The 19,897-nt window shown below is 43.9% G+C and overlaps 1 protein-coding gene across 4 annotated transcripts; it reads left to right on the top strand.

The window, feature by feature from the left end:
* The first annotated feature begins 5,994 nt into the window (after nt 1–5,994).
* COPB2 (COPI coat complex subunit beta 2) lies at nt 5,995–19,792 on the top strand. Of its 4 annotated transcripts, none has more exons than XM_071437157.1 (22): nt 5,995–6,155; nt 7,448–7,585; nt 7,796–7,882; nt 8,731–8,857; nt 9,392–9,540; nt 10,642–10,788; nt 11,785–11,884; nt 12,014–12,156; nt 12,374–12,573; nt 12,863–12,973; nt 13,226–13,314; nt 13,391–13,497; nt 13,782–13,925; nt 14,628–14,758; nt 15,017–15,224; nt 15,452–15,562; nt 16,353–16,567; nt 16,844–16,936; nt 17,016–17,196; nt 17,310–17,378; nt 18,984–19,073; nt 19,436–19,792. In XM_071437157.1, exons 1-22 carry the CDS (start codon nt 6,153–6,155, stop codon nt 19,529–19,531), a joined length of 2,739 nt encoding a protein of 912 aa, XP_071293258.1. In that variant the 5' UTR covers nt 5,995–6,152; the 3' UTR covers nt 19,532–19,792. The 4 variants fall into 4 exon arrangements, with proteins under 4 accessions (XP_071293258.1, XP_071293257.1, XP_071293259.1 ...); XM_071437156.1 differs by having other exon boundaries at nt 18,981–19,073; XM_071437158.1 differs by lacking the exon at nt 18,984–19,073.
* The last annotated feature ends 105 nt before the right edge of the window (nt 19,793–19,897 follow it).

The following is a 19,897-nucleotide window of genomic DNA, read 5'->3' as shown; positions in this document are numbered from 1 at the left end:
TGTATCTAGATAAAAAATAACTCTATGTCAATTTTGTGTAACTTTAATAGAAAACAAACACAGTGTTCTCAGTTTTCCAGGGTGCTGGCAACCCATGCTATTCAATAAACAATTTTTGCAAGCTTATGGAAAATCTGATGCTGAATCATTTCCCAAGAATGCTCCAACTCTGTAGTCAGCAGCAATAAGTTAAAAATATATAATAGCAAATAAAAATGGAAATCACAGAATCTCTCTGTCCTGAAATCAATGTCAATACAGAAATTTTTAAGTAGCTACTGGACTGATACTCCTCAGACAAGAAGAAATCATTTTAGGATTTCTAGTTCATGTTATCTCAAGACTATATTCAGGGCAAACTAAACTGCTCACTGAATCAGATCTTAGGAACAGTTTGGCAGGTTTGAAGATGAGCAGAGAAAATGGAATAAGTTTATCTGAAAACTCAAAACTCAGTAAAAGAACATTAGCACCAACATTCCACTATAGTGGAAGGCATTGAAAATCTGATAAAGAAAGAAATTACAAGCTCCAAACTTGGAATACCTGGGAGGATATAAACTGCTGCCTTCCAAAGCACTTCTGTGGTTTAAGGCTTGCCCTATTGCCACCAATCTTAATGGAAATGGAATCATGCCAGAATTGGAAGTGTGGCCTCCAGGAAATAAAACAAGAAGCAAGTGTTAATAAATCAGGAGCACTAACGGGTCAATCAGGGTGGTTCTTGCTAAGTGATTACATGAATGACATAAAGATAGCACTTATCTAATGAATCAAATGGGCCCAAAGAAGCTGTAGCACAAGAGGTCAAGAACTGGAGTCTTTATATTATGTACAACACTTTGGTCTCTCTCACTGACAACCTTTTTTTTCTCAGAGTTATCTGTTTAAAGACATCTCTCCTTGTTATTAGCATTATCACATACTACAGTGCTACCACAATTAATACTTTAGATTTTCTCTTTAAATTAAATCCATATCAGATGTTGCTGAAATTATGCTGATTATCCTGTCGCTGATTTTAAAGAAGGTGGTATTTGTGCTCACTTAAAAACCCTTAAAAATAGTAAACCTTTCTACTGAAATTTGAAAACAGTCTGAAATAGTTGTCTTGTTGAGATGAAGACACCCAGTACAAAAAATCCAAACCCATGTGGGTGAGGTTTGGCAGAACTATGAGTTGAAAAGGCAGGTCTGTAATGAAAGTGTCAGGCAATACTATTTTAGATGACACAAAATACAAAACTTCCAGTCTCTCCTTTACTGATTGCAGTAGCTCATTCCTCTGCACGTGCCACATACATGATTGCATTGGAAGGAACAACCATTTTTGGAAACAATCATTTTATGCACCATCAGGCTGCTACAGGCAGGCTGCAGGTTTTGGGGGGGATGGGGTTATGCTTTTTCTAATCTGAGCTCTAGCCTTTTGACAGTTTTTATTTCTTTACTGGCATTTAAATTCCTCATTATTCTAGTCAGGTGAATGGTTGGTGTGTGGGTCAGGATTGTATCCAAGGCTGTGATGTTTCCTAGAGAGTTAGAGACAGGCTGGGCAGCTCAGACTAAAGGAGACAAAGTGCATTCCACACCACTGGCTGTCCCTGAGCCACCACAGAGTGAAATGCTGTCCTAACAAGGGAGGCTTTAATTCAGATTTACAGCAGGGTTTGTCTCCCAGCTCTGCCTCCCACACGTTAATAACACCTTTCCTTTAAACCCACCACGTTCCATCAATCTTCACTGGCTGCCAAGTGAAGGCTGCAGCCAGTTTGCTTCAGTTCACTGCACTGCAAGTATTAACTCCTGGCAATCAGCAGCACAGCACATTAATTCCACATGAAAGAAACACTTCCCAATCCTGGAGAGCTGACCTGAGGAGGTGAGTCCTCTGTTTCTCCTAAAAGCAAGGACCTTATGAGAACAGTAGAGCCCGTCAGGTTCCAGGGTAGCTCACACAGGGAATTGGTAATCACCAACAGCAGCTCAGCCAAGCCCGAGGCCCTGGGGAGCTGAGCTCCAGGGGAAATGCAGAGATCCCAGGAGGTGCCACAGAACCCTGTGAGGAGAACCAGCAGTGCCTGGAGAATGAATTTGTGTCCTGGGTACATCAATCAGGGCAAAGAAACTCTGGACCCCAGCACTGAGCTGCCGACTGCAGCAAGCAGCAGCACACATATTTATTGCATATAAATATTACATCTAATACATATGCATTACATTCTATTTATTACATCTATTATTATATTAATAATAAATTACATTTATTATTTATTTTTAGGTATGGCTCTACCTGACAGCGCTGCAGAGGTGAATAGGAATTTTCACACATATGGGATGTGCCACATAGATATGACTCTTTTTTTGCAGATCTCTAGTCTTTACTTGAGAGAAAAAGAAAGTGGACTGGTCTGGTATTTTATTGTTAAAACAGCAGTTAAAATTCATTTGGTACACTAAAAATAAACAATCAGTGCTTGTGATTGGTATCCCAAACTGTTTTCATCTTTTTCTCTGAAATAATGATACTGTACCTTTTTTATAAACCTTAAAATGCTATATCCTACTTCCAAAAAAAACCTTTTTATTGCCAAAAACCCACCAATAATATTATAGCCAAAGTAATTAGGCTGAAATCTCAGAAAAGTAAGGTTGAGTGGATTGGCTTTCCTGAGAGACAATTATTTGGGTAATAAAAAATGCTTTTTAATGCTTTGCACTGAGAACTTTCAAGAGATTTAAAAGTAGCTTTGCACCTTCAGGAAATGTGTCCTGCAACACCCTATTAGCAGTTCCTCTGTTATACACTTGTAGACAGACCTATATCCACACTTACACAATGTGTTCCTAACAAAAAGGCAGTTGTGGAATGGCCAGTCCCACTGCACTGAAAATGTCCTGTACAGCTTTATTCTGGTTTTTCAAGGAAGCCAGGCCTCCTAACAAAAAGGCAGTTGTAGAATGGCCAGTCCCACTGCACTGAAAATGTCCTGTACAGCTTTATTCTGGTTTTTCAAGGAAGCCAGGCCTGTGGCTGCATTCTTCTCATCTGCAGCCATCTCATCATTTCCCTGCATTTCCTCTCCTCTCCCCTTTCCCTGTCTGTGGCCTGTAAGATATCTGATAGATACAGGAGATAGGCAAACTCAGGTTTGTGCCCTTCCTCCAGAGTAAAGAAAATATCAGATTTCTTCCAGGCCTGGGAGGAAAGAGCCCAGCCCAGCCCAGGTGTGCTGCTCCAGGTAAGCTGCAGCAGGTGCCACTGCAGAGCCAGGCAGGCAGAGGTGAGGCAGGGGCATGGGGAACTTCAGGCCCACAAGGAACAGAGCTCTGCAATAAAACACTGTGTTGGGGTTTTTTACCTGAAAAATATCTTTCAGTAAACAAGCATAGGAATAGCTGTTGAGTTACACAAAAAACCCGAAGCAGAGATTGTGTTCTCCTGTAATCCCTGCACTGAAAGGCTTCTCAGGGACACAGCACAGTTCCAGCTGTTTTGTAGCAGCCCCTGGTGAAACAGTGGTCAGCACAGCATACAGGGGAAAGCACAGGAAAGGCAAACCAATACAAAGTATATTCCCTCTGTAAACCTATTTCATTTCCACAATGGATCATGGTTTGGACTCAGAACTCATACCCAGCTGGTAAACTTGCCTCTTACAGCTTGTGAGGGATATTTCTTATTTCGAATTTAATTGCTTTTTTTTCATTTCTTCTTTCCTCCTGTAAGGTCAGTCTTGGCTTATACCCTATGCTGTTTCTCTCCTCCTTAGCTTTTCTATTACTACAAGTTCCCAGGAGAAGCTAATAGCAAAATAATTTCTTCCTTTCTCTGCTGTTATTTTCTTGACTAACAAGCTCTACTCCTTCATCTTTCCCTTACCTTGCTGACCATCTCTAATTGCCCTGTAATAGTCTCATCTCTCTCTGGACAGGACTTCATTGAATTTTTCAAGGAAAAACACACAGTGTGTGCTGTATAGCCCCCACCACCTACATTCTCTATTATGGTCACTTTCCTCTACATCTCCTCTTTCAGTGTTCCACCTCAGCCTAAAAATCCTGAACTACACTCAAAATTTATACATTTTACTCTAATTGTTCCTTTTAGGCAGGGTTATCCAGATTCTGTACTTAAACATTTTAAGTGTCATTCATTACATTGTAGAATCATTATTGTAATGAATTCAAAGGGGAAAGCAAGACTTAAAGGAAGCTGAAAGTCTAAACTCATCCATAGCAGTTGACAATATTGCGCCCCTTTTCTTGCTTCTTTTCTCACTTTTCATCAGACTTGTGGGGTTTTTTAAAGATTTAATTATCTGTCTTTTCTCCCTCGAAGTGAAAATGACAAGAATTGCAGTAACTGTTTTGTCTCTGTGGCTTTTGTTTGTTTATATCCTTCAGACTCTAAACACTCCAGGCCAGTGTAATCCTTCTTGCAGTGTTGCGGGATGGAGGACACAGGGCTCCTAATCCCCAGCTGAACACTTGTATCAAAAAGAGAATTTTCTTTAACTGGATCCCAATAAATATAAAGATCCTCTGTGTTATTCCTCTCCTTTATACAACAAAATGTGGGAGATGCAATTTTTAGAGATACAACTTCAGTCTGGGAGTGGGGGTAGGAGAAATTCCCTCAGGAGTGGTTCCTCATGCTCTGGTGCTTCCCAAACCCTCACATTTTCCATGTTTCTGCTAGATGCTGTTTGGAGTTGCAGCAATTTTAGCTGGCACAATGATTGAGAAAAGTGTCCCATTGCCTGTCTCGGGGTGTGCAGCACTGGCCAGGCTCAGTGTTTGCCTTCAGGGGCGATGGGCATGCCGGGCTCCCTGGCAGGGACCCTGGAGCGCTGTCACCAGGCTCCTGTCCCCTGGCAGTGCCACCATGGCCGGGCTGAGGGGACAGCGCTGGGAGGACAGCACCGGGCAAGGCCAGACTGCACTGAGGGGACAGCCCCGGGCATAGCCAGACTGCACTGAGGGGACAGCACCGGGCACAGCCACACCGCACTGAGGGGACAGCGCTGAGGGGACAGCACCGGGCACAGCCAGACTGCACTGAGGGGACAGCACCGGGCACAGCCACACCGCACTGAGGGGACAGCGCTGAGGGGACAGCACCGGGCACAGCCAGACTGCACTGAGAGGACAGCGCTGAGGGGACAGCACCGGGCACAGCCAGACTGCACTGAGGGGACAGCACCGGGCACAGCCACACCGCACTGAGGGGACAGCGCTGAGGGGACAGCACCGGGCACAGCCAGACTGCACTGAGGGGACAGCACCGGGCACAGCCAGACCGCACTGAGGGGACAGCCCCGGGCATAGCCAGACTGCACTGAGGGGACAGCGCTGGGGGGACAGCACCGGGCACTCCTGGAGATCGTCACCACCCCTCCTCACTGAGGGGTCCAGGGTCACAGCGGGGACACTGAGGGAACACAGTTTGGGGCATCACAGTACAGAAAAAGACATTCAGCTACTTGGGAGTGTCCAAAGGAGGCCACGAGCAGGTGAAGGCAGGGATGCCGTATGAGCGGTTTGGGACACTTGGTCTGTTCAGCCTGCAGGAGACTCGGGGAGAGCTCACAGCAATCTCCAGCATCCTCGTGAGGGGAAGCGAGGGGCCCGTAGGGACCTCTGCTCTGTGGTGACAACGACAGGACCTGGGGGAACGGCAGAGCGCCGGGTCAGGAGACACTGAGGCTGTTCTCAGGGAGGTTGGGCACTGAACAGGCTCCGCAGGGCGGTGAGCACAGCACCGAGCCTGACAGGGTTCAGGGGTTTGGTAAGCGCTCTCAGACACACGGAGCGCCGCTCGGGGTGCGGTACCAGGGCCCGGGGCTGGGTTCCACGGTCCCGGCGGGTCCCGTCGCAGCCGGTGCCTCCCCAGCCCCGAGCCGGCCCCGCCCCTGAGGCAGCGCGCGCCGACTACAACTCCCACCCTGCCCCGCGCCGCCGACTACACGTCCCGGCATCCCGCGGGAGCGCCTCGCTCTCGCGAGACTGAGGGCGCCCTGCGGGGCTGTCGCGAGAGCGGCGGGCCCGGAAGCTCCACGTCGGAGATCGGAGCGAGCCCGGGCGGAGCGGGGCCGGCGACAGCGGGCGGCACCTGGGGACACCGGGCGGCACCTCGGCACAGCGGCGCCATGGTGAGCGACACGCAGGGTCCCGGGGAGCGCCTCGCCCCCGCTGCGGGAGGGTGACCATCCCAGCCGGCCCCGGCGAGGCAGCGCAGCTCCGCAGTCGGGGGACGGGGCGTATGAGGGGCCGGGACCGGGGCCGGGGCCGCAGCGCGGTGCTGCCCGTGCTGTTCTCAGTCCCAGCGAGCGGCTGTCCCGGGGCTCGGGGTGCGTGTCGCACTCAGCCCTCGGAGCGGCCCTTCCTGGCCCTAGGGAGCTGCAGCTCCCGGCGGTTCCCGGGATAAGCGCGGAGCCGAGCGTAGCTGTGCTTGCCTTCCTGGTGTTTGTAGCAGGAGAAGAGAACCCAAACTCATCTGCACATCCCATGTCAAAGCCATGGTTCAGGTACTACCTGATAACCAGGTGGTTTTTGTTCCTTGCAGCGTCTAACATAGGTAACTGCAGGTTTTATTAATGCATGTAGTGTTCTTTGGTCAGCCATTATCCACTGAGTTCTCTGAGATAAAAGCAGCGTTAAATGATCTCCAATGAGTGTCTAAAGGAATCCACAATGCCTCGAATATATTAGAAAATCACTTTGCTAGACTTCATGCCTTTTAAATACCGTGTGAGCGGTTTGGGACGCTTGGTCTGTTCAGCCTGCAGGAGACTCGGAGAGAGCTCACAGCAATCTCCAGCATCCTCGTGAGGGGAAACGAGGGGCCAGGAGCGACCCCTGCTCTGTGGCGACAGCTTTACATTGCCAGTGATTAAAGTGGAAGGTCAGAGCCTTCTTTGTAAGGGGAAGACTTAAACTTTTCCCTGCTCTCAGTTTTTACCAGCCAGTGTTCCATTCTAAACCATACTTTTGGAATTGTGAATGGAACTAAATTTACAATGGGCAAATGTTGTGCTCTGTTGTGGTAACTGACTTTTCTTCCTGGTTTGTCAGGTGAAGTAGCAGGAAGATTTATTTTTAGATTTGTATTAGGAGCAAATTCTCCTTGCTTTGCTTTCATAGTTCAGGGACACCAGGAGGATGTGCAGTGCATCTTTTTTTGGGGTTTTTTTTTGACTCTACCGGAGTTACAAATCTGAGTTTCCCAGAATTAAATTAAGCAGAGCCGCTGCCATTGGTGGGGATGTGAAGCCTTCCTACAAAAACAGATACACAGACAGATAGAAAAGAGCAGTAACCTTCTGCCTGCAGGGGCAGCAGGGTTGCATCCTTTCATTCTAGGAGTGAAGTGCAGCTTTCCCTGTCCCTTCCTGAGGCAGTTTGCTGCTCAATCACCTGGTGCTCCTGTTGGTTGTTCCCCCAGCCTCTGCGCCTGGACATCAAGCGGAAGCTGACGGCGCGCTCTGACCGCGTCAAGAGCGTGGACCTGCATCCCACGGAGCCATGGATGCTGGCCAGCCTCTACAACGGCAGTGTCTGTGTCTGGAACCACGAGACACAGGTGAGGGCCTCGCTGGGAAAGGTGCACAACTGTGGAGCTGGTGCTGGAAAGGGAATTTGTACAGACTCTTCAGTCACTGCTGCTAACTGACTGCTCTCAGTGTTTCAGTAGACAAGGAAGTGACATATTGGGACACTGTTAAGAAGATAGAGCTCATTTCAAAGTTGGTATTTTTTGCACTGCTATAAACTTAACTGGTTTTATTTTCAGACTCTGGTGAAGAATTTTGAAGTGTGTGACCTGCCTGTGAGAGCTGCCAAGTTCGTGGCAAGGAAGAACTGGGTTGTGACTGGAGCTGTAAGCTGTTTCCTCTTGTGATTTCCTGCACTTTCTCTGATCAGTTTTCATGCCAGTACTTTCTGCATCGTGTAATAATCTGATCTGATCTGAATTTGTAGAGGAGAAGGGAACACTTCACTACAGTTTCCCAGAAGTTTTCTCCTTTAAGGAAGCTTAGAAGCTTAAATTTTCATTTCAAAAAAGAGCAACCTGCTAAGGTGACTGACTGTGCAGGTAATGCCAGGGAGATGGAGTTCAGCTGGAACATACTCAGCACAGAGTTCTGACTCAGTGCCATAGGTGCTGCTTTTACTAAGATGAAACTATTGACAGTCCTAGGTAAAATGAATTTGAAATCGCTTTCTACTTTTTTCTTGGTTATATTAAAAATAATTTTTAGTTTTGCTCATCACTAGAAAAATAAGAGCCTGCTTTTATTCAGTGAATGTACCTTGAGAGGAATAATTGTATTCTGATCTTGGTAACACATTTTTCTTTATGGAGTGAATATTTATTGGCTAAATTAAGGTAATGCCTAAATGTTTTTTTTTTTCTCAACTTTCATTTCCTAGTCTTCTGCCCTGTACCCAGAGTAAAAATGTGTTTCCATTTCATTACCATATGCTGCCATGACTCAGTTACTTGTAAAAATGAAAATTTGCTTTTTCCATTTCATAAATGACTTGAAACAGCAGTAATTTATAGCCTTCTGAATCCAAGTATAATTTATATCATTAGCAAGCAAAATTCCTTAAACATTTTATTGTCTTCAGGGGTGGAATGTTTTCTCCTAGCTCCCCTGCATTGCACAGAAGGTGCACTGCCCAAGAGACTTCTTTTCACGTGGCTTTTCCCCCCTTTTCCAGGATGACATGCAGATCAGAGTTTTTAATTACAACACCCTGGAAAGAGTTCACATGTTTGAGGCCCATTCCGACTACATCCGGTGCATTGCAGTGCACCCCACGCAGCCCTTCATCCTCACAAGCAGTGGTGAGAGTCCTTTGGCTTCTTCTCACTTGCAGCTCTTCTCAGGCTCCTGTTTGCTGTGGGGTGAGGGCCTGCACCCTCTGGGAAGACTCAGGAGTCCTTGAGCAAGGAGCCAATGTGACAGTTGTCATTTTGTTGTTTCTTGGTAGATGTGTTCATGTTTTTTTAATGGAATATCGTTTGCACTTCAAATTTAAAATATAATGGCTTATGTTCTTGTCAGAGAAAAGAGCTTTGAGCTTTTTCTCTTAATATCTGCCTGAGGAGACATTCATGTGTGTGCCAATTAGTGTGGCAAACTCTCAAATAACAGCTCAGGTTGTGTTTTTAAAAAGATTTCATTGTGGTTTGGAGTAAGTTTTCAGCTGGGAATCTGACTTGAAAGCAACAGACAGCTTTCATCTCCTTTTGGTCCTTCTGAAGGACTAGTAATGCTATAGATGCAAATAGATGATTAGCAGTGCCTCCTTTCCAGCCTGTAGCATGAACTTCTGAAGGATTATGCACTTTAAGGAGCTTGTTTGTGTTTTTTTCCAGATGACATGCTGATCAAACTCTGGGATTGGGATAAGAAATGGTCCTGTTCTCAGGTGTTTGAAGGACACACCCACTACGTCATGCAGATTGTCATAAACCCAAAAGACAATAACCAGTTTGCCAGTGCCTCTTTGGATAGGACAATTAAGGTAGAGAAGCTGTATTGGGGGTTTTTAGTCATTAAGTGGTTATCAGTGCACACAAAGCAATAATCCTGTTATGGATGATGGCTCAGTGTTCTTAAAAGCAGGTGCAATAATTGAATTTTGACTGAACAAAGACCTGGACATTGCTCCAGGCCTCTGCTAAGTAATTCAGTAAATTTACCCCTGTTGTCTCTAACAATTGGAAAGTTGTTCTTTAAACTCTTCTAAGAGCTGTATCTCCATTTGGACTGCACAGAAATATGGGATAGGAGTAATGGGAGAGGAGTGATGGTTTTACTGTCAGTGAGTGATTTGGGAGCATTAAAGCCATAGAGCAGGTAAAGACTTTAACTGTGCACTAAAAAGAAAAAATAACCCTGGTAAAGGTGTCTCTCCCATTACTTGCATGTCCTTGGCTGTCTGTGCATGGAATTGTTTCCAGTGATGCCTTCAGCCTTCTCATGGTCTCATCTGCTGTGCAGCTGCTATTAAATATCTGTGACTCCAGATTTTCAGCCACTGAGCAGGGACACTTCCTCACATTTCCTGTACATCATCAGTATATTGGCTGTAAAAAGCCAGCACTGATTTCATATGGCCACAGATGTTGAGGTCAGGTGCATGGAAATGTTGATTTGATGTGATAAACATGAGAAAACACCAGTATATCTACACTTGACTTGCTTCATTTTGTATCCTCATTTAACATGAGATTTGATATTCTTGAGTCTAGTGGGAAAATTAAAATTCAGGACACAGAGGAAACTCATGTATAATAACAATCAGTTACTAGTTCATTTTATAAACATGTGGTACTTCTTAAAAACAGTGCTTTATATGATTTCATGTCCTTAAAAATGTTTAAAGCAACCAATTTCAATGTTTAGAGGTATGAGCAGAGAGCATGGGCAATTCAGCACGTTATTTGTGTTTATTGGGGGAAGGACTGTAGTTTGCTGAGCAGTTGTTGAGGTTTTTCACCTCAGAAAACAACAGTGTCTTTGGAATTCTGTGTTATTTCTCACTGGACACCTGTTGTGTGTGCCAAGGGTGACCTGGACACAGCAGGTGGCTGGGTACAGGTGTTTGTGTTTTATTGGTCAGGTGTGGCAGCTTGGATCATCCTCTCCCAACTTCACCTTGGAAGGCCATGAGAAAGGAGTGAACTGCATTGACTATTACAGTGGTGGGGACAAGCCATACCTCATTTCTGGGGCAGATGACCGCCTGGTGAAGATCTGGGACTACCAGGTGTGTGCTCAGCTCTTCAGGAGCCTTTGTGCAGGCTGCCATTTATACATTTTTTTTATACATTTGTTATAAACTTTCTATCGTTAGATTTTTTTTCCTGTGACAAATTGATTCCCTGCCTTTTAGACCTCATGTATGTGGATTAAGCTGTTCCTCTTTTTTTTTTTTCTTCAATCTTTACAGCTTCCCCCTCTCCTGTTTCATCCTGTGCACATTGTCACAGTCCCATGTGTTGCATGCAGTGTTTGTACCCCCAAACAGGGCAGGAGTGCTGAGGTGCCCTGCTTGAATGCTCCTCAGGAAAGAGAGATCTAATCCAGGGATTCACTTCTGTTGCTGGAGCCTAGAGCTCCTGAGCTCTCCCTGTCTACAAGTGTCTGAATGGCCAGAAGGGTGAGACAGAAATTGTTAGGTGGTACTTTCTGGTCACTAAAACTTAGTGCCCTGGAGTAAATCCAAGCCCACAAGTTGAAGCTGGCACTGCTGATTTAAGCATTCAATGCAGTCATGAATATTACACAGCAGTGCTTGGGATTTTGCCCCCATGTGCAGCTGGAGACACTGTACATGCTCCAGTCTTAGTTACCTCAAGCAGAGCAGCCTGACTTTCACAACTGTGTGAATGAACATTCTTACCAAAGACCTAAATTAGATCTGTTTTCACCTGGAATGCAATATTTGGTTATGATTTTTTTTTCACAGTGAACTCAACTTTCTATCATGCTTTAATGTGCTATGCAGCTCTGAGTAAGCATATTTTCTAGCCATAAACACATCTGAAACTAGAGGAAAACACTTCTGTCAGGGGAAACCCTTTCTTCTGGGCAGGAGGTACAGCTCAATACAATCAGTTTTTAAGAGCTTAGTGCTGTTGTTTGAACACCTTGCAAATGTAAGAAATGTAGAGAATTTTCAGATCTATTTTGGATTTGGAGGAGATTATTTTTTTAGGAAATAAGGGTTAAAATGTGGCATTGTGTTCTCTCTTGCTTTTAGAATAAAACTTGTGTCCAGACGCTGGAAGGCCACGCTCAGAACGTGTCGTGTGTCAGCTTCCACCCGGAGCTGCCCATCATCATCACCGGCTCTGAAGATGGTAACTTTGGATTTTCTGGTGTAGAAAGGACAGGAAAAGCACTGAGGGCAGAGCTCTTGTGGTGGTGTGGCTGCACCCCTGCTGCCCTCAGACTGAGCTGAAGGGACCCATGGCTGTGTTTTTCCCCAGGCACGGTGCGCATCTGGCACTCCAGCACGTACCGCCTGGAGAGCACCCTGAACTATGGCATGGAGAGGGTGTGGTGTGTGGCCAGCCTCAGGGGCTCCAACAACGTGGCTCTGGGCTATGATGAGGGCAGCATCATTGTTAAGGTACAGTTAATGGTTTGGAGGGAGAAATTGTGATTCATCCTGTCCTGTGTGCACAACAACTGGTTTCTGATTCTGGAATCATACATAAAATACTGACATTTTGGCATTTTAATTGGCATTTTTTCATAGAGATTGGATATTTCACTTGATATTTACAACTGAAAAGAAAATCAACAATGTATTTTTTCCATAGCCTCACTTATTTCTTACTTTCTAGCTTGGTCGTGAGGAACCTGCCATGTCCATGGATGCAAATGGAAAAATCATTTGGGCTAAACATTCTGAAGTCCAACAGGCTAACTTGAAAGCAATGGGAGATGCTGAAATCAAAGATGGAGAGAGGTTGCCACTGGCTGTGAAGGATATGGGCAGCTGTGAAATCTATCCTCAGACAATCCAGCACAACCCTAATGGACGGTAACACATTCCTTCATCACTTCTCTTGAACTGGTTGGGGTTTTTTGTTAACAGGCTCAAATAAAAGGGATCCAGAGTCCAAGAGGTGCTCAGTGGAGACCAGAAGGAGCATGACTCAGGAAGGAAGTGGAGTTCCATGACATTTTAGGCATATATAAAGCTCATGCTCTGTGTTTCAGTGATCACCTTGGGCATGGGAGCCTTTACCTGTACAGATAGTCTGCCTTCTCGCTGCTGCCTGTTGACCTGGACACAGATACCTGACAAGTGCCTCTCTCTCCTGCCCCAGGTTTGTGGTGGTGTGTGGTGATGGTGAATACATCATCTACACAGCCATGGCTCTGAGGAACAAGAGTTTTGGTTCTGCACAGGAGTTTGTGTGGGCACATGACTCTTCAGAGTAAGTCTTGCAAGTTTTTTCCTTTGTATTACATTTGCAGCTGCTACTTTACTTTAGTTTTCAGGCCATGAAATATGTATGTAAAATGAACTTTCAGTAGTTTTCCTGCTTGAAAATTTGGGATTTTTAGGACTCTGCTGGTTTTAGAAGATAAGTCAAATGCATTGTTTTGTAGCAGCTTATAGTTTAATAATTTACTACTTTGGAAACGAAATAATTGTTTTGTTTATTTACAATTTAATCTCTATTTAGGTATGCAATCAGGGAGAGCAACAGTGTTGTAAAGATATTTAAAAATTTCAAAGAGAAGAAGTCGTTCAAGCCTGATTTTGGAGCAGAAGGTAAATACTTTAAAAATAGATATGTTGGTATGGTTTTTGTACAATGTGGATTTCTTCCACCTTTATTTTCTTGTAGGCATCTATGGTGGCTTTTTGTTGGGAGTCAGATCTGTTAATGGCCTGGCATTCTATGACTGGGAGAACACAGAGCTGATTCGCAGGATTGAAATCCAGCCCAAACATGTGAGTTTCTGCATGGGACTGAAGATATTTACCTGTCTGATTTACTGATTTATTTTTTTTTTTTTTTACTAAACTGGTTTTCTTGCATGAAGCAAAGCTGTCAATAATAAAGTAATAATTAAAGTTTATCTCACTCATGTAGCAGAAAGGGCAGAAAAATTCCTGTATGTGTTGACTTCTCAGTCCTAAAGCTTCTAGACTTGGGATGTTTGACCTTTAATTCCCACATCATCCTTCTTAGCCTGGGGTGTGTAACACTGCCACTGTTGATTCTGCTCTCACAGATTTTCTGGTCTGACTCGGGTGAGCTCGTGTGCATTGCTACAGAGGAGTCATTCTTCATTCTCAAGTACCTGTCAGAAAAAGTGGCAGCAGCCCAAGAAACACATGAAGGTGTCACTGAAGATGGCATTGAAGATGCCTTTGAGGTACCTTCTATTTAAAAAGTGGAATGAGATTAGAGATGGTAGAAGCATGAGAGTGCAGCAAGCTTAGTCCTTAACATAGTCCAATTTAAATGTTAGTTTCCAGACCATTTTTAGTATCACACATTGTGCCCCTGCCTGAGGAGCACTTCATCATTTTTTTGGGATTCATGAGGAGTGTATCCCTGTCTGAATCCCAGCATAACAGACTTTGATGCCAACATTTCTCTTCATCTGTTCACTATTGTCAGAGAGTTATAGAGATACTTTTTTAAACACACTGTTGGGTCATTGATTCATTTTTTTTTCTACAATTTTCAAGTCTTGAAATGTTATTCAAGTTTGAGAAGTGAAAAAACCTCAGTGGTGAATCAAAATTACAGAAGGAAAGTGACCTTTGATTGTCTTGCTTAATGCTTAGTTTGGTGCTTGTTCCCTAGATTTATAATTGGCTTAGTTAAGAATTAGGGTAGCATGCATGTAGAATGAAATTATCATTTATGTACTTCTAATCTATATCTAAACTTATTTTGCAACTTGCCCAACGATTAAAGTATAGAATATATTTAGAAGTATTTGCAACTTGCCCAACTTGCCCAACGATTAAAGTATAGAATATGGAATTATATTTTAAATTGCAGTAGTCTTTCTGCTACCTAGAAATACCATTTTTATGTATCTAATTCCCCCAAATTTGCTTTGCAGGTTCTTGGTGAGATCCAGGAGATTGTGAAAACAGGCCTGTGGGTCGGTGACTGCTTCATTTACACCAGTTCTGTGAATAGACTCAACTACTACGTTGGAGGAGAGATTGTCACCATTGCCCACCTGGACAGGTGAGTTGCTGCTTCACTTAAAGTCTTCAAGGTTCTCTCAGTGAAGGGGGTTCAAGGTGCACCCTGGCAGCTGCTGGAGCAGCAGGGGGGGAACAAGTGGGGTATTGTGAGGGATGAACAGTGCTGGGTGACAGAGTACACCCAGGAAAAGCAGTGTTTGAGGGGAGTATCCTTGCTACCATAAGAGCTGCTGGAATGGTTTTGTACAGACTCTTTGTGTGGATCTCTTGAAGCTGACTGCTCTGTGTTTTGTTCCAGAACAATGTATCTCCTGGGCTATATCCCCAAGGACAACAGGCTCTATCTGGGTGATAAAGAGCTAAACATTGTTAGTTACTCTCTGCTGGTCTCAGTGCTGGAATATCAAACTGCAGTGATGAGGAGGGATTTCGGCATGGCTGACAAAGTTCTTCCCACAATCCCAAAAGAACAGAGAACCAGGGTCGCACATTTTCTTGAAAAACAGGCAAGAAAACTACTTCTTAGTTATAACTAAATAAATCACTTTATTCACATTCTTAATGGGGTTTGCTAAGCAAAACCCAGTGATAGCATCTGTGAGCATTAACTCTTGTTAATTATCCTGTTTGTTTGAGAACACTGCAACCTTCTGTTCAGAGTGCTTTTGTTAAAGGATTTGGGATTATGTTTGACCTGACAGGTCCCAGCTTCACTGTCAGATTTTTATTTTAGGGCTTCAAACAACAAGCTCTTGCAGTATCTACAGATCCAGAGCATCGTTTTGAACTTGCTCTTCAACTTGGAGAATTAAAAATAGCCTATCAGCTTGCAGTGGAAGCAGAGGTAATGATATAAATTTGGGTGATTCATCCTGGGATTCTGAGAGCCCTGTAAGAAAAGGCAGTGGTATGTGGAGGTGCAATACCACTGCCTAAACACAACTGAAATGCCTCCAACTCCTTTGGTGAAGTTCTGCTGCCCGTAATTCAAAGGAATCTAAGCTGTGGGACTGGGACAAAGAATGATGTCTGCTCAGAAAGCCACAGGAACTCCTGGAGAGTACAAAACCTGAGCCCAGAACCAAGCCTTAATCTCCAGTACTTAACAGTGGGAGGAGGAAAGACAGGGCTGAAGCCTTCAGACCTTTGTTCCAGCCTTGGCAAACTTAGACTGCTGCACTAAAAAATCTGATTTGTCCCATCATTATTATGCAGAGAGTTGATCTCCTTGTTCCTGCTGTAAAATAATCCAGTTATTTAGAAGGAATGTTAACCTAGTTACAGACACAGATGCTTTCAGCATTCTGAGAGTTAACTTGGGAGCTTTAAGAGATTGTTATAGTTAAATTCCCAGAGTTCTGCCTGCTTCTCCCCTCCATGTTTACTGAGAAGCTGTTTATTTTATGTAGTGTTACAGCTAGGTAGGGATCTCTTGGCACTCACTGTGCCATGCTGGGAAGCTGCAGTAATTGCAGTACCTCCACAGGAAGACAAGTGTAGTCATGGGATACAGCACCTTCACAAGTCAACTTGTATTTTCATACTGAGTGCTCTGAAAACCTTGAAATGCTGTTCAGAAATGTGAGTGGTTTGGTTTTTTTCTTTCCCTCCCTCTCCCCTTTTTGTGCAATCAGTCAGAACAGAAGTGGAAGCAGCTTGCAGAGCTTGCCATCAGTAAATGCCAGTTTGGCTTAGCCCAGGAGTGTCTCCACCATGCCCAGGACTATGGAGGGCTGCTGCTCCTGGCCACAGCTTCAGGGAATGCCAGCATGGTGAACAAGTTGGCAGAAGGTGCTGAGAAGGATGGCAAGAATAATGTGGCATTTATGAGCTACTTCCTGCAGGGAAAGTAAGTAGCAACTGAGCTTCTGATTGTTCTGTTCTGCTGTCTCAGGTGCAGAGACCCTCAGGTTCTTCAAGTGGTTCATTTCAGCTAACTGAAAACTCCATGGAGAAAGATGAGCATAGGTCCTCTCAGAAAAGCTCATTCTGATGGACATGGCTGCTAGGTCTAAAATCTGAAATGAAAGCACCTGAAATTAATGGAATAGAATAAACAGCTGTTCTAATACAAAAATTTGTCTTAAAGTTTACTGGTTCAAATCATATTTTGAAATCTTTTTAGGCTTGATTCATGTTTGGAACTGCTGATCAAAACTGGGCGTCTCCCTGAAGCTGCTTTCCTTGCACGGACGTATTTGCCAAGCCAAGTTTCAAGGTAATTCCTAAGCATGTGCAGAGCATGAGTTGTGTTGTCTGAATGAGCTATCTCTAACAAATGTGGTTTGCATCCCCAGGGTTGTTAAACTCTGGAGGGAGAACCTCTCTAAAGTCAACCAGAAGGCTGCTGAGTCCCTTGCTGATCCCACAGAATATGAAAATCTTTTCCCTGGATTAAAGGAAGCTTTTGTTGCTGAAGAGTATGTTAAGCAAAGTCTTGCTGACTTGAGGCCAGCCAGGGAATACCCCCTTGTCACTGTAAGTAGAAGGTTTGACTGTCTCTAGAAGAGTAACATTTGGTGCTGGGTCAAATCAGCTCTAAGCAACTCAGTGCAACACTTCAATGTGTCTGGGGTTCTTTTTACTTTTAGCCAAATGAAGAAAGAAACTTACTTGAAGAAGCAAAAGGATTTGAGCCCTCTGGAATAATGCCATCTCAGGTCAGTCAGTGATGAATCTAAGGGAGAACTTTGCTATCTTACAGTAACTTCTACCCTGGAGAATATTTCACCAGTAATGGACAAATGGTTGCTTTTATTACCTTGACTGTAAGTGCTGCAGTTGGCTTCATGTTCTTTTGCCTCAGATTCTTTTTCATCTACATCTGCACTTACTAACAGCTTCTTGACTGTGAAATTATTTGTGTGCTTCCTCCTTACCTTGGGTCACCCTGTGTAGTGTGAGTAGTTCTAGAGTCTTTCCATTGAATTCATCCCACAGAAAGGTAACTCCAGTTGCATTTACCAACACTGCAGCTGGAAATGGAAACTTGCCTGTTACAGCAATGACAAATGCTCTGTTCTTTGTTGTGTGCTCCATGGTTGTGGAATAACACAACTAACTGGCCAGGAATCCTACTTGGGTACTTGAACATAGATTCTAGTCAATGTCTGAAGTAACAAACTAATTTTTTACCACCTCAGTTGTCCAATTCTTATGCAGAAAATAGGACAAGTATAAGGAACAAGCATAGAGATTGAAACAAACTTAAAGCTTTTCAGAGCCTTAGCAGAAGATGACAACTTCTAATTTTGCTCAAGTCAAATACACTTTACATTTGTCTGTGAAAATCATAATGTGAGGGTTTCTTAAAGGCAGTGATACTGGCACAACTCTTTGAGGCTCTAAACATCTAAAATCAAAATTGCACTGGAAACTGAAGGAGAAACAGAAAAGCTACAGCTCTCCATTGCCTGTATGTTTTTCCTCATAGGAGGTGCACTACAGAGCAGAGTTTGGGACATCCCTGACAGAGCAGAGAGCTTAGGTTACTCCCAAGCCTCTCTAGTGACTCTTTGCCTCTTGTGCATCAAAGGAAATACTATTAAAGCAAAATCAAACTTGTCTGCTTGTTTGTTAAAGATGATAAACAAACTGTCTGGGCTGCCTATGGAAACAAATGGAAAGAACTGAGAACCAGCTTGCCATAGAAGCTGAAAACAAGACCTCAGTGCATCTTTGCATTCAGCTCATGTTCTCATAGAAGCCCTAAACCCCAGTTGTCTCCTACAGCTGAGGCTGAATATGGAACATTTTGTAAGAGATAGATTAATTCTATAATTAAGTACAGTTAATTGAATAGTACCATTGCTTCAATAATAGTACTGACTAATTAATATAAAATTTATGCAGCAGTGAAGCAAGAAGAAAGTGTTAAACCATTATAGGATCTGGGACACTAAGCCCAGTATTTTGGAATCCTAAAATTTGCTGTCAGTCTCAACTAACTTAGTCTCTCCTGCTGAGGATGTTGAAAATCACTAACAGCACTTCAGTGTTTAAGATGAACTGATAATTTCTGAAGGTTCTCATTTTATCAGTTCCATTATCAACTGCTTCAAATATACTGGGAAGGGAAATAGTCTCCAGTGGAGTGAGGAGTAGAATCTTTTCTGACAGTGAAGATCTGGCTCAAGACTAACTGAGGGAAGCTGAAAGAGAGCCACTGGACAAGGGGCATTAGAGTTCTGCTGTTGTTTACCTGCTTTTGTTGAAAGAATTTAAATTGAAAAAAAAAACTAAAGGACTTTCTTTGCCATTAGAAGAAGGCTGAAGAACCAGTTCCCTCTCCTAAACAAGAAGTGATGAAGACAGTTGTGCAGAATTCTGATAACCTTCCAGCAAGAGATCAAAAGGTACCCAAACAGTTTTATGAGGTGAAGTATAAGCACCCAATTCATTTTACACTTCAGTGAGTGTGATTCAAGCAGCTGCACTCATGACCCTGGCAGTCCCAGAGCAGTGTCCAGTGCCTGCACACTGTAACAGCCCAGTTCAGCAGGCAGGGCTCACAAAGGGACTTCAAACCCAGCTGCTCACATGGTAAAAAGCTGCACTGGTGGAAGAGGCTTCCTCACCAGGCAGGCAGCTGCTCTCCAGCCTCCTTTAGCATTTGTTCCTCATGAGGCCTTGGTTTGCAGAGTGCAGATCCACCCCACAAGCTGCAGCACATGTAACCATAGTGGTATCCTCCTCATCCAGTCTTTTCTCTCCCTAGACACTGCTGGACTTGGAAGATGACTTAGATAACTTGGATCTGGAGGATATTGATACCACAGATATCAATCTGGATGAAGAGATCTTAGATGAGTGAACATCCTTTTTTAGATGACCAAATCAGGAAATAATTTGGTCAAAACCCAGAGGAATGATGTTCAGTGGACTGTGTGCTCCAAGTTATTTTGATTTTTGTACCACAAGTGGACCATGTACATGTAGAAGGAAGTATACAGCTAGCAACTGTACAAAGAGAATCAGCTTCCAGTATGTTGAAATTCAAGATGTAAGCCTGCTCCAGAACATACTAAAAATGTTTTCATTTATCAAGCGATTCAATAAATCCTTTTCAACATTCTGCTCCTCAGTCCTCAATTTACTAGTAATATTTACTAAGAATACTAAAATTCTTCAGAATAACCCAGCTTCCATAGTGTATATTCCAAATCTGTGAAACAGGAGC

Source organism: Agelaius tricolor, unplaced genomic scaffold (genome assembly GCF_023055355.1).
Source record: "Agelaius tricolor isolate 1412-34295 unplaced genomic scaffold, bAgeTri1.0.p SCAF_12, whole genome shotgun sequence".
Lineage (NCBI taxonomy): Eukaryota > Metazoa > Chordata > Aves > Passeriformes > Icteridae > Agelaius > Agelaius tricolor.
Note: the sequence above shows the minus strand (reverse complement) of the source record. Positions and strands in the feature narration are given on the sequence as shown.